Raw genomic sequence first — 13,137 nt, 5'->3', positions numbered from 1 at the left:
TGTAGACTTTGAGCCTGCAATTATGTTAGTAAGGCAAATGGTCACAGTAATAACATGTAGCTCTGCAAATACCTAATGAAAAGTATTCCCAAATTTCTGCTCAACTGATGGATTTTTAGTTAAAATGCCCTTATAAGGCAAAACAATCTTAACAGAGCAGCGTTTCAAAAAAAAAAAAATCTTTAAAGGATTTGCTTTAATCCTGGCTACCACCAGTTCAGACTTCTCATAATAAAACTGGATAACACGTTTAAAGCTTAAAATCATATTAGTGTGGGTGATATCCCTTTCTTTTAAAAGGAATTGCAGAGTTCTCAGCTTATTTCTTACTATGTAATGGATTTTTTCTGACATGTTTAGTTATTCGTGTATTTTCTTCATCATGCAACCAGAAAGAAGCTTCCTAGCCTTTTAATTTTTTTTTTGGGGGGGGGGGGGGGGAGGGGGGAGGAGGAGAGTATTAGGGGGCGTGGGCAAGAGTTCAGCTTCAGTATGATGCTCATTGCCAATACAGCACCTTATTTTTATTGATGATGGTGAGCATACTAGCTTTTTGACAGTGGTAACGTGTTTTCTGAACAGGAAAAAGAATATGGAACTGGAATCAGAGCTTCAATCCCTTCGGAAAGCAAACCAACATCTTGAAAACATTCTGGAGGCAACCAAAGCACACAAGCGCCGAGAAGTCTCTCAATTACATAAGCTACATAGAGAAACTCTTAAGGTATAAGAAGTGTATTTAAAACTATACATAATTACTTATGAATTGTGTGAGAACATAGATTTTATTAGTATGATCCTTTACCTAACTAGTGTTCTGGCATATAATCTCTGTGATAAACTAGAAATGCTGGGTTTTATTCTGAAATATTTTCTGAATCACTGCTACTTGTAATCAGATGACAAATCTGAAAAACTGTGGTGGTATAGAATTGTGACTGGCTTTACGCATTTTATTTCATTATTCTGCTTATAAACTTAAATATGTTGCCAGACAAAGTCTAATGCTGTTTTATAGTTAAAATAAAGACTACTTTGTAATTTTTATAACAGAACATAACCACACCAACAAAAGCCTACCAGCTAAGGTCTCGCCTAGTACCTCGAATAAGCCCAGAAATCTTAGATTATCATTCTGAAGATTTTCAGTGTTCTGGAGAGATGATGGATGACATTTTTAAAGAGCCAGTTCCCCCAGAGATGAACGAACAAGCATATGAGGCCATTGCGGAGGAACTCAAAGTGGCGCAGGTGAATGTTCTGAATAAATATAAATCAAAGAAAACTGAAATATATGTCTTAATTTTATTTTAAAGCAGGTTTTGTCATGAAATAGCTTCGTTGTCCCATCCCATTCCCCTTCCTCCACCCCCCCAAAAATGTGTGTTAACTGTAAAACTGAAGCATTTGCCAAATACTTAAGGCTTCATGAAACAATTCTCTAATTATACATTGTACTTAAGAGGACTTACAGTGGGAGTATTGAAGATGATTGGGAGCTGATACCTTAACGATGTGTAGAGCTGAAACTTGCTATGCATTCTGTCTGGAGAACATCTTCTTTACATTTCTCAACAAACTGTAGTTTCATAGATACTCAGGGACATTTAAACTTTACTATTCTGGCCTGATAGCTTGTTTTTAAGGAAACCTCTAGGTAAGTCTGTGAGGACAAATGCATTTGGAACAATACCCAAGCTTAACATATGACTATGTTATGCCAAATATTGCTTGCCCACCATTATACCTTAACTGTCTTGTACCTTTCCTAAATAGAAGAGTGCTACAAATTTAGCTGAACGTCTCCTGAGAACATGGAACTAACTTCAGTGTGCGTAAAACCTCGCAGAACAGCCAAAACCCCTCTTTGTTTACCACAGTGCAGTGATCTGTAAGAAATTTAGCTAGTGTATATTTTGAATAACTTCTGTTTAAAGTCTTATTTCTGTAAGATAAATGTGGGTCTGAAGACTAAGCATACATAAGTGTTTGTAGGACTCAGTGCTCACATGGTCTGATGGATATCCTTGTGTTCTGGCAGTTTAGTCAGCAATAGGAGAGAGATCAGCTACTTAGGTATTCTGAATGTTCTGTTTTCTGTTGTTTCAGGTCATAAAAAATTAAAGTAGTTGACATTTTTATATTTAGTATGCACAGACTGCCATATGGCATGTGAGAATAACTCAAAGACAGGTGTTCTAATTTTGAATGTCTGTTGTGTCACAGGAACAACTGAGCACAATGCAGACAAAGCTAGATGAAGAAGAAAGCAAGAATATGAAACTTCAGCAGCATATTAATAAGCTAGAGCATCATTCTGCACAAATACAGGAGGTGAGAGAACAGTATAATGCAGGGACTTATGCGAGTGTGTGTGTGTGTGTGTGTGTATATACGTATATATGACAGGTTGAAATCTATCACACTCGAACTATTGTGTCTTGCAGTGAGGTCTGAAGCATTACTTGCATTTTCTTTTGAAAAATTTATTAGAATCATAGCCCAAGGCTGTGCAGAAGGAAAGGGACTACAATTAACTTAATTCTGCAGTTTAAGAAATATGGTGCAGTTTTGAGCCTACTTGCAGTTTTGAGCCTACTTGCTCTTAAACCAGAACATAAGCAAGTAGGCGCTCAAGATGTCTGTGCTTTTATTTGGCCAACTTCATGATTTCTTGAGAAACATCAATAGTTACTAAAAGTTGTGAGAACTTTGGAATGCTGAAAATACTGCTTGTCTCAGTTGTAACTGAACTGAAGTGTCATTACTATATAAAATATTCACAAGTCTTCCTTAGCTAGTTGTTTTGATTTTAATGTAGAAAACGATGAATAAGACTTGAACTCTTCCTGTAGGAGTCCTGTTTCAGATATTTGTTTTGGAGCAGCACTCAGCTCCCAAGCTGTGGATTGCTTTTAAATGAACACCTTCTCCTTGGATAACTTAACTTCAGTTGTATTGAAATAATTTTTCTTGGACTTGTATGGATTTCAGATTTACCAAACTACATCAAGTTTACTGGAAAATCCATCTTCTATATTTCATCAGCTAAAGTAATACTTTAACGCATTATTATTGTTACAGGTCTGACTTAGCCATTCCTATGCTCCGTTCCATTCAAAAATTTTACTTTTCTTCTCTTAAGCTTTTTTCATCAGAAAGAAATGACTGGACTAAAGAGCGCCAGGAGCTCCTTGAGCAAATAAAGTTGCTTGAAAAGCAATTTCAAGACACTCAAAGCAAGACTGATAGTAAGTCAATATAACGCAGAAATTCTGTGTGAAGTTTTGAGGAACCTTAATGTTTTTAAATTAAAAACAGCACATGCTGAGTAGCTGTTTTGGTTTAAGATGTTAAATGTCTTACACGTTTGATTTAAAGAAAAAAAATGTGTAATACTGCCAGAATAGCCTTTTATCTGCCTGCTCTTGCACAGTATACAATATTGATAATTACTCTTTGACTGTGAATTTGAAGGAGTAGAGAATATGTATTTAAAGAGAAAATATTAACTAAAAATAAAGGGTAAATTCATTATCAGTCTATGGAAATGCAGAAATTTCCAACATCATATATGTTCTTTGTCCTGTATCTAGCATAGTTTTCCAAATAAATAAAAGGTAAAATATTTGTTTGGTTTTCAACAGTATTAACAAGCGAAGTCCATGACTTGCGCATTGTCCTGCAGTCTGCAGATAAGGAGCTGTCTGCTGTAAAACTGGAGTATAGCACCTTTAGGGAAAAGCAAGAGAAGGAAATGAGTCAGCTTTCTGGTAGACATATGGATGTACAGTTCCAGCTGGATAGCGTCAGGTATGTTGGCAGCCTGGTGAAATATCTTAACCTTCCTTCCAAATGCATCCAGTGGTTTAGTTCTACTTTTCTGTATGTAACCTAGCAACCTAAAAAAAAAAAAAAAAGAAAAGAAATAGATGTTAAAGTGTAATTTTATGCTTATGTCCTTCCCTTATTTCTTGCTCAAGTCTTTCCTGCTTTGTTCTGAGTCTTAGTGGAATATAGTGAAATTAGCAGAAAAATACTAAAATAGGGCTTCCTTAATTTCAATATTGGTTTACCATAGCACATTTCCATTAAATAGGATATACCTGTAAGCTTTTTGATCTTCATAAGCTAAATAAAGTGGCTGACGAGGCATGAATTTTTTTCCAATTTCGTCCTAAAAATAACTACTCCTCTTCAGTCTGTTCCCGAGAAGCAGGTGACATAATGATGCTGATCTAAAAATACAAGCAGAAATAAACCACAAAAATAAAACTGAAACTAGGCAATTGAAGCCTGAAAAGCTCACTGCATTGTGTGCTATAATTGATATTAATTATTATTAGGAGTTGGAAAACAATTATGTTTTTAATCATTAGTGCAACTAAGTTAACAGTGATTTTTGCCTGGAAAGCTTAACTATGTTATTGCATTATAGTCCTGTCTTAGCTGAAGTCATCTTTTGAGTGATGTATTGTGAGACTGAGAACCTGGAATAGAAACTCAATGTTGTGATGTCTCCAATGTCTTATGTGTTAGCAAAAGTACTGAGTTTTGGAGGGTATGTGGTAAATATTCTTACTGTGGGCTCTGTGTTAATAATATGATCCATAACACTTGTCTAGCAGCTCTTTTATCCCTTTTAGCTTTTCCCTTTCATGAAAGATCAAATAAAATAAATCTTCAGGGCAACAGTTTAAAGGGAAATAATCCATACTTGCCCAGAATGTGGAAAGATTTTTATATAGGACAAATAACCCAAGTATCAGTTAAACAGATAGTCTAGGTACCCAGGATCATTCTGATAGTTATAATTAGTTTTTTGTAGAGCAACCATTAACAAAAAAAAGGGGGGGAGGGGCATAGCACCATGATCAAGACACAATGCCTAAAACTTCTACATGTATAGACTTTGGGAAGAGGTATATTATTTCTAGGGGCCAAAAAGAGTACTCTGTCATCTCTTCCAGTGTCCCTTAAAGCTCTTGTCCCCTTCATAAATTTGAGGGTTCTGATTAAAAATGTCACCCCTTATGTCATAGTCACTTTTGTCTAAAATAAGATTATACTCTGTAGATTATTTTGAGCTTGTAAAATGTAATCGATTAGGACATTTTTATAATGGAACAGATTCTTATCTCTTAATATTGTGGGGCTTTTTAATAAAGGCTAGAACATGAAAAGATTCTTGAAGAAAAAGCAAGCCTGCAGGATGACTATGACAATTTGCAGGAAGTAATGAAGTTTGAGACAGATCAACTGAAGCAACAGCTCACGGACAGAAAGCAAGAAGCTGAAGCAATGAAAACTGAGCTTTGTGTAAGACAGTCAAGGATTTTAAAAGACTTGATTATTCATTTCCTCATGAAGTCAGATTATTTAATTCATGTTATTAAATCATTGATAATAGGTTACAGTAATAATAGGTTTCCTAATGGTCTCATCTGGAAGATGCATCCAGATTTTTTTTTTAAATCTAGTGCAAGATTTTTGCAACCACAGGCTAGAAGAAATATCCAATAGCATGATGAAGTAGTAAGTTCCTTGGCTGAAGAAATTGCTCTAGGAGTTTTGAGGGAGATAGATTAATTAGTAAAGGAATAAGAAACCACTTTGGAAAAGAACCCTGATATCTAAATGCTGGTTATGTTTGATCTCAGTGCTAGCTAAGACTAGCTTATTTATTTCATCTCTGAAAAATTTGTAAGAAGCTACTTTGTATAGTGTTAGTGATCTTGTTAAAATGATCTATGCCTTTTTGTGTTGGATCACTGTCCTGCAATTTGGTTGATGCTGTCCTTGAAAAGCTGTCAGACTGCAGTGACTGCAAAACAGCAACAAGGTTGCTCAAGGGCTTTTGCAAATGATTTTGCCTGCTTTTCTGCAGCGTTCACTGTTTGCCTGCTCAGCAAGTTTGCTGTAAAATTTCTCTTTTAGTGTTTAAAGGAACACTGACAGATTGAAAATCATGTTTTTAGATTCCTCATAGTCTAGTACTTTAAATTGCATGTTAGGAGTTGTTTTGATTTTTTTTATTTTGTTTTTATATTATTCTAAAAGCCTTATATTGTAATTTGCATATTCTAAATTCTCTCAATGATCTTCACCTAGAATTGTTATAGCAACACACATTTTCATATTCTAGAACCTCTTGAAACTCCTGGAAACAGAAAAAGAACATAATCAAAAACTAACATTACAACTACAAGAAGACAAAGAAAACAATTCAAAGTGAGTTTTGATTGTGTGCAGGGTTATTTCCACCTGGCTTAAAGGGTTTTCTCCTATACTAGACTTTTATTTAGTCAGGGACCCTTTTGGTAGATGTGTTTGTCCCCAGTTCTGTAGAAATGATTACATAATGGATTTTTTTTTTTTAATTTAACCATTATAGAACAATGCTGCATTTTTATGTATTCAATTAACATTACAAATGTAGTTCTTCATGTCAAAGATAAAGTTCCAACGTGTATGACTAGTAACTGAACTAATAGTGTTTTATGTAGTACTAAGAAGCTGGTAGTTAAAGAACTCTTCAAAATTAAATGTAACTAAGAATAAACTGATATGGCTTGATCCTTGTTAAAGCTCTTACATTCTGATTACATTTCTCCCAAGGAACATGTTTTCCTTTCCAGGGAGCTCTTGAAGGTACTTGAAAAAGTGCAGGTGGAGAAACCATCCTCTGAAGTAGTGACACGATGTGAGCAGCAGGTACAACAGCAGAATTAACTGACTCTAAATCATATGTTTATGGATTTCTGTGTGCCTTAATAGCACTCTTACTGATGAACTGACTATTCTGTAGATTAACAGTAAAATAAATATAGAGTTCTCAAGTTTCAGATTACTTTGTTACTGCTTTTTTTTTTTTTTTTTTTTTCTGGTAAGGTAAGCACCTTAGTTCCTTCCCTTTATTTCATAGCTTTGTGCATATACAAAACATATTCCAAAAGTAATTAAGGCTGTCTTTCACAACTAATATTTCTTCTAGGAAGCAAAGCTGCAAAAATTGGAACAGAAGCTGGCTGCTGCTGAAGAGATTATTGCTTCTTTGAAGAAGACAAATGATGCAGATAAGGTTTGGGCTTATTTCTGTTACTGATATCCAGGTTTTGCAGGTAACTGCATGCTCTGAAATGGAGTTGAAAGCCCAAAGCCTTTCTATCATTCTTGGTAACTGTGATTCTAGGCAAGTCTGGCTGTGTATCTAGGTAAAATAAATTCTACCTTTTACTGACATTGAGTTTGCAGGATGGGAGAAAACTGGTATACATTCAGAGAAAATACAAGAAGATAACTGGGGAAAGGAGAGAAGGGGAGGGGGGGAAAAGGACAGCAGAGGGTTAGGCTATCTGGTGGGTAAAACATCCAGTGGAGAATTGATGCATAATTCCCCTGCTGATTAACACAGCCTTCCAGTCAGTGTTGTAATGGGCTAATAGAAAATATAAGGCATCGTGAGAACTTGACTGTGATTATGGTATCTTATCAATAAAATCAAAGCACTTTTACATGCAAAGACTGCTCTGTTTTTTTGAAAGCTTAAATAACAAAAGTTCCCATAGCAGAAACACTTATGCTATATGTAAAATAGGTATAAGAAATTGCATACTGTGTTCATTAATCAACACGATACATTGTTTCAAGTGTTGCTTTTTCTGTGCTATAAAAAATATCTGACATGTAGGGTCAAAAGAATCTGGTACTGTCAGTACAGTGGTGTTTCTGAATGTACCTGTTTCCCTTACAAAGCTGAGCCTAAACTATAGTAATTGTAGTCTCCTATTAGAAACGCATGGCAGGCTGAGTCTAAAGCTTTTGTACTGGGGGCTAGTTGTCTTTTACAATTAGCATAGCAGGTTATTTAATTCTTTCAGTGCTTAGGACAAAAGCTCATGATTTAACAGCGCATTTCCTGTTACTCCTTTACATGTGCATATTGAGGCCTCATTTTCAAATGACTGTTTGAAATTTGGAACTGACAAATTATACACCAAACGATGTCCAGTAATAAATAAATCAAAAAAACAAAACAAAACAAAACCAGGACTAACTTTTTTTCTTATGTTGCAGGAAGTTGTAACTGACTTGATGAGACAGATCCAGGAGCTGAGATCTTCAATTAATCATAAAACTGAGTCCATAGATGGGCTGACAAGAGAGCTGGAGGACATAAATGTATGTTCTGTCATTTTGAAGGACATAGTGTAGTTTTTCAAAAATGGAAGACAATGACATGTCTTATCACAGGTCTCAAACAGCATAACTTGCTGTAGTGTTATGGAAGGAAACTTCTTTGTTTTGACATGTTGAAATCTTCTGAACATTTTATGCCTAAGGCTGTCTTGAAAACTGAACTCTTTCCACGTGATGGGTAAAGAGCAGTGTCTCTGAAGGGACCTATTCACATCCTGTAAGCTGCACTCAGCTGACAGTCACGGTTAGATTTCCTGGGAATTTGGTGATTTAAGACACTGACAATTGAAGCTGAACTCAGTAAATTCATTTTTGAGAGTGTCAATTTTTATGTGAACTGTAACTGAGATGTTTATTTTCTACATCTGTAAATATAAACATAAAGAATTAAAATTACATATGTGAATAACCTGTGTATAAATATGATGCATCTTATTTATTAAAATAGATCTTATTTAGAAACTAATAGAGCAATCAATGGAATGTTTTAGATGCTATATATGTACGAACTATGAATCCAAGAGGTTCTAAGGACAAGATGTTCCTGAGACTAATTTCTACATATCTCTCTTATCAGTAATGGGTGTTTGTAGTGGTTAATACATATTAAATTAATAATTTTTCTTTAGTTCTGACAACAAATTTTTAATAACCCACAGTTTGTAGAATTGAGCAAGTATGACATTTCACTCTGGTTTTAGTGTCACTGATGCAGATGAGTTTTTAAACATGAAGTTTATAGTTGTCCTAAGATTTATGACATACACTTATTTATATTGTGGCAACACTCTTTGATAACATGTTTTCATTCCTATTCTAAACTTTAAATTAACCTTTTTCTTAGTGCAAGTATAATTTTGTTTTGGCTGCAAAAGAAGAAAGCAAAGGAATCATAGAGGATCATGAAAAGAAGATTGAAGAATTGATGGAAGTCTTGGAGAGAAAACAAATAGCAGATAACATTGAGGTAAAAGCATTAATGTTGGTGTATTGTGATTATCTGTTTAACAGAGGAATTGTATGTGTTTTTGCTTAAAATTCTAGTATAAAACTTAACCTCATTTTAGTTCAAATATAACTGGTTAGGATGCTCTGAAAGGAATTTTTAATAAAATACCTGACAAATTCTGTTAAATTATCACATTATTTGATATAAATATTTTATAAACTACTTTATAAAAACCTATGCTAAAAGCCTGGTTTAATTCTTGTTAAGGCAACTGAGGAGACAGAAGCTGAATTTAACAGCAGCATTAGAGGATGCAGCTGAGAAATTAAAATAGGTAGAAGAATATGGTTAACACTATCTCTTCCATCACTGCTACTTTTTTTAGACAGTTTCTTCCCTTTACTCACAATTTTAACCAAAAGCTCCACCTGCTGGAAACAGATTTAGGAAGCATGGTTGATTCAACTACAGTTTTGCTTTCATAATTGTAATTTTTTAATTTGGTCTTTCCTCTTACCACCCTTCCCATTATTTTGGAGAACATGTCCTTCAGTCAAAACAACTGCCCTATCCTTATGACTAACTTCAGGTTCTACAAGACAATCAGGCATATTACGTATGCTCAGTCCAATCAGATAGCAATAATGATGTCTTCCAGAGTAGTGTGTGCTTCTCAAACACCGCCTTTCAATACATTTCCGCTATGCTTAAAGAACAGACTGACTTCACTTATAACCATACCTAAATTTGACTTTATGGAATCCAAGGTTAAATTTCCTGCTGACTGAATTGGTTTTTTGTTTTGTTTTGGATTGTTTGGGGGGGGTTTAGCAGAAGTAACTGCATTCTTACTGTGGTGTTATCCTTGGGTATATCTGGCTCCTGATGAAATTATAGGGTCTCCCCTTCTTTTGAGTTCATTGGTTACTAATTTCCTTCATACTTTTTTGACTGGATGAGAAGATCTCTTTGGAACTAATCCAAGGTGGTGTTTACAATACCAAATGCTGTTTCCCCTTCTATGTTAACACACCTCATGGAGGTATGATGTCCTGTCAGATCAGGGGATTGGAGTCTAGATGCTAGAACAAATCCAAAGGTATCTACAGAATAGTAGTGCAGTAAAAAAGCTGAATCACTAATTCAATGTAGATTAAAATCTAGACCTTCCTTTCTAGCCTTTTATTTTTAAAATTGTATCTTTTTTTTAGTATATATCATACTTGAAAACAGTGATTGAATCTAAGCATTTCTCACAAATATATAACTAACTAGCAAGTTAGATCTCATTTTTGTTCTGCAGCCAAGACAATGCATTTGGGAAAACTTGCCAAGAAAAGAAGTTTATAGATGAATTCTTGACACAATTCAGGAAGAAAAAGCGAAGGGAAAAGGGAGATGCTTGTAGTTGTTAGCAGTCTCTAGCAACAATGACAAAGACTTCTTAAAACAACTGTTTTACACATATAACTCTTAGTTTAATGTTTCTTTCTTTACTCATCCATCGGCTTAAAATAGAGAGACCTTCTGTGTGAAGATTTGCATCATACCACTGAGCAGCTGACAAGGCTGACAGAGGCCTCTAAGAAACATGATGCATTGCTTCAGTGTGCACAGGAAGACATAACAAAGAAAGAAATTCTAATCCAGGAACTGAGGGAACAGGTAGAACAAGAAATTCTTCTGATAATTAGCTCTTTGGGAGCAGTCATGGTTATTAATAGCTTGTGGAAATGCTGGGGGTTTATTTGTGATTTTAGAGCATTTTGTACTTAGTACTCTTGGTGAGCAGAGCTTCTTGGTGTAAAAGCACAGCAGTAGTTCAAAGGATTTTGAACAAAGGCTAGATAACCTTTAAATACTTTGAAAAAGCTGTCTAGAGCTGGCAAAAATGTTAACTCTAAAAGCAGAGTAGAATTATCACTACCCAGAATGATAGAGTAACATGCAGTATGACCAGTGTAAATGAGGGGTTTACTTTTTCCTCTACTTACACTTGTCCACAAATCATTATGTATTGGAGATAATTTATTGAGCTCTGTAAAGGATGCAATCTGAGAGTGATTTGGAGCTTTTGGAGACCAAATAGCTATGGTAAGCTTTTTCTAAATTTTAATAGTCCTAACTGTCGTAGTACTAACTAATATATCTTATCTGTTTTGGCCAAAACTCTAATAAGGATGAGTTATTTCAGAAAGAAGGGTCCTTTTATCACGTTAGCATGTCCTCTTTCAGGAAATTAAACCTGAATCAGTAAATTTTTTCTCTTTTTTGGTATCAAATCAAGTTTTGACCAGTAGCATTTGCCATCAAAGGTCTTATTAGTTCATCTCTGCTAGCAGTCCCTGTGAAATGTAGATTAAACATTCCCAAGGCAAAAAAAAATAGAATGCCAGCAAGAAGAACAAAATTCAATTAGAGATGTAGATGTAGACATATAGTGTATATATGCTGCTTAAACAATGCTTGTTAAATGCAAATGTTGAGTGATTAACAATTTTATTGGGTAAATATAGAAAACAACTATAAAAGTGAAGTCATCTTTGGGGTGAAGTCATCTTTGGGGTGTATTTGGATAGTTTGCTCAAAACAAAGATCTGTTGGCTCTTTAACATTTTTCGAGTATTATGTACTAATTTAATTCTAATTGCGGTTTCTAACAGTTGGATAAAAAGACAGAAGAACTGGAGAAGAGGAAGAATGAATATGAATTAAAAATGAAGCAAATAGATTGCTTTGTGGACTCCTCTTCAGTAACATTTCCTCAGGTATGGCATTTGAGAGCAACGTTTTCATTGTAAAGACTATTAGAACTTAGCTCATTGGAAAAGTTTAACAACAACTTAACACTATGGCTTCAGACTGAAAGCAGAAATGACAATGTATTGAGAACTTTGAAATCCCATTCACCTTGTTTGTTAGTTAAATGTGTTATTGGTGATTTGTCTTCTAGGATTTTATTAATACATCTCCAATTAACTATTAAAACATGTCACTGTGTAACTAATAAATAGGAGAAATAATTCTTTCCTAATAGTTTGGTGGGTTTTTGTTTGTTTTTTTTTAACTTGCTAGTGTCCAAAAACTCCCCCTAATTTTGATGAGAATCTGGCAAAAATCTTGGAAACTCATGAGCAAGAAATAGCTGATCGCAGGGCTTCTGCAATTACTCTAGAGCATCTTGTACGTGAACTAAGTGAAGAACGAAGAGCTAAAAATGATGAAATTCTAAGACTTAAGGTACTGTAATTTAAACTCTATATAAGCAATCTGTTAGGTTAAAGTAAATGTGAGTTCTGTATTCTGTCTTAATGAGCTCTCATTAGCAGTCTGTCCAGTAATGCAGGAGGGCAGCTCTTGGTCGTCTTGCCTAGTACGGTAACTAGCCAGCTTCTTAGAAATGGGAGCATCTCCTAGCTCTCTGTCTCCAGTGATAGGAAAGTTTAACACAGATGGTGATAACTTGCTTGGAGGTGTCCATATATCTCATTTTCCCAGGAGCTCAGTTGATTACCTTGCACGAATATCAATGGTAATATTACTTTTGCTGGTGAAACTGTTTTGGCTTCTTCCAAAGCAAGTTTTTAACAAAATTGTAAATAGAAGGGTTATGCAGGTCTTTGCAGAACAGAACTGTGCTTGTTTTCTTTCGAAACATTTTATCTTGTCAATTTTATTTTAAAAATGGGTTCCACCAAAAATGAAAATAGGAATTGCATTTCTGTCTTCAAATAAAATGTTTCCAATCTGACTTGTTTAGGAACAGTTAAATGAATTGGCGAGCTTGCATCTGGAAATGCAGATATTAACAGAGAACAACAGGAATTTACAGAGCCAGCTTGTAGAAGCTCAGAGACAAAGCAAAATCAGGTAAAAAAAAGAAAAAAACAAACAAAAAAAAACCAAGAAAAACTTGTCTTAACTTTAAGCAATTGCATAAAATAAACTGAAATTGAATTTTTTTATTTTAAATACGATATTGCATATAA

At 34.7% G+C, this 13,137-nt stretch overlaps 1 protein-coding gene across 1 annotated transcript in view; it reads left to right on the top strand.

The window, feature by feature from the left end:
* KIF15 (kinesin family member 15) overlaps window positions 1-13,137 on the top strand; it is a 37,557-nt gene that overhangs the window by 16,672 nt on the left and 7,748 nt on the right. The window contains exons 16-30 of the mRNA XM_026094059.2: window positions 583-724; window positions 1,054-1,251; window positions 2,227-2,334; window positions 3,146-3,251; window positions 3,648-3,813; window positions 5,169-5,319; window positions 6,146-6,231; window positions 6,639-6,714; window positions 6,995-7,081; window positions 8,077-8,181; window positions 9,044-9,166; window positions 10,667-10,813; window positions 11,812-11,916; window positions 12,224-12,388; window positions 12,909-13,018. Coding sequence (XP_025949844.2) covers window positions 583-724; window positions 1,054-1,251; window positions 2,227-2,334; window positions 3,146-3,251; window positions 3,648-3,813; window positions 5,169-5,319; window positions 6,146-6,231; window positions 6,639-6,714; window positions 6,995-7,081; window positions 8,077-8,181; window positions 9,044-9,166; window positions 10,667-10,813; window positions 11,812-11,916; window positions 12,224-12,388; window positions 12,909-13,018 — 1,875 coding nt within the window. The remainder of the gene's footprint in view (window positions 1-582; window positions 725-1,053; window positions 1,252-2,226; window positions 2,335-3,145; window positions 3,252-3,647; window positions 3,814-5,168; window positions 5,320-6,145; window positions 6,232-6,638; window positions 6,715-6,994; window positions 7,082-8,076; window positions 8,182-9,043; window positions 9,167-10,666; window positions 10,814-11,811; window positions 11,917-12,223; window positions 12,389-12,908; window positions 13,019-13,137) is intronic.

The sequence above is a fragment of the Dromaius novaehollandiae genome, chromosome 2, assembly GCF_036370855.1.
Source record: "Dromaius novaehollandiae isolate bDroNov1 chromosome 2, bDroNov1.hap1, whole genome shotgun sequence".
Lineage (NCBI taxonomy): Eukaryota > Metazoa > Chordata > Aves > Casuariiformes > Dromaiidae > Dromaius > Dromaius novaehollandiae.
Note: the sequence above shows the minus strand (reverse complement) of the source record. Positions and strands in the feature narration are given on the sequence as shown.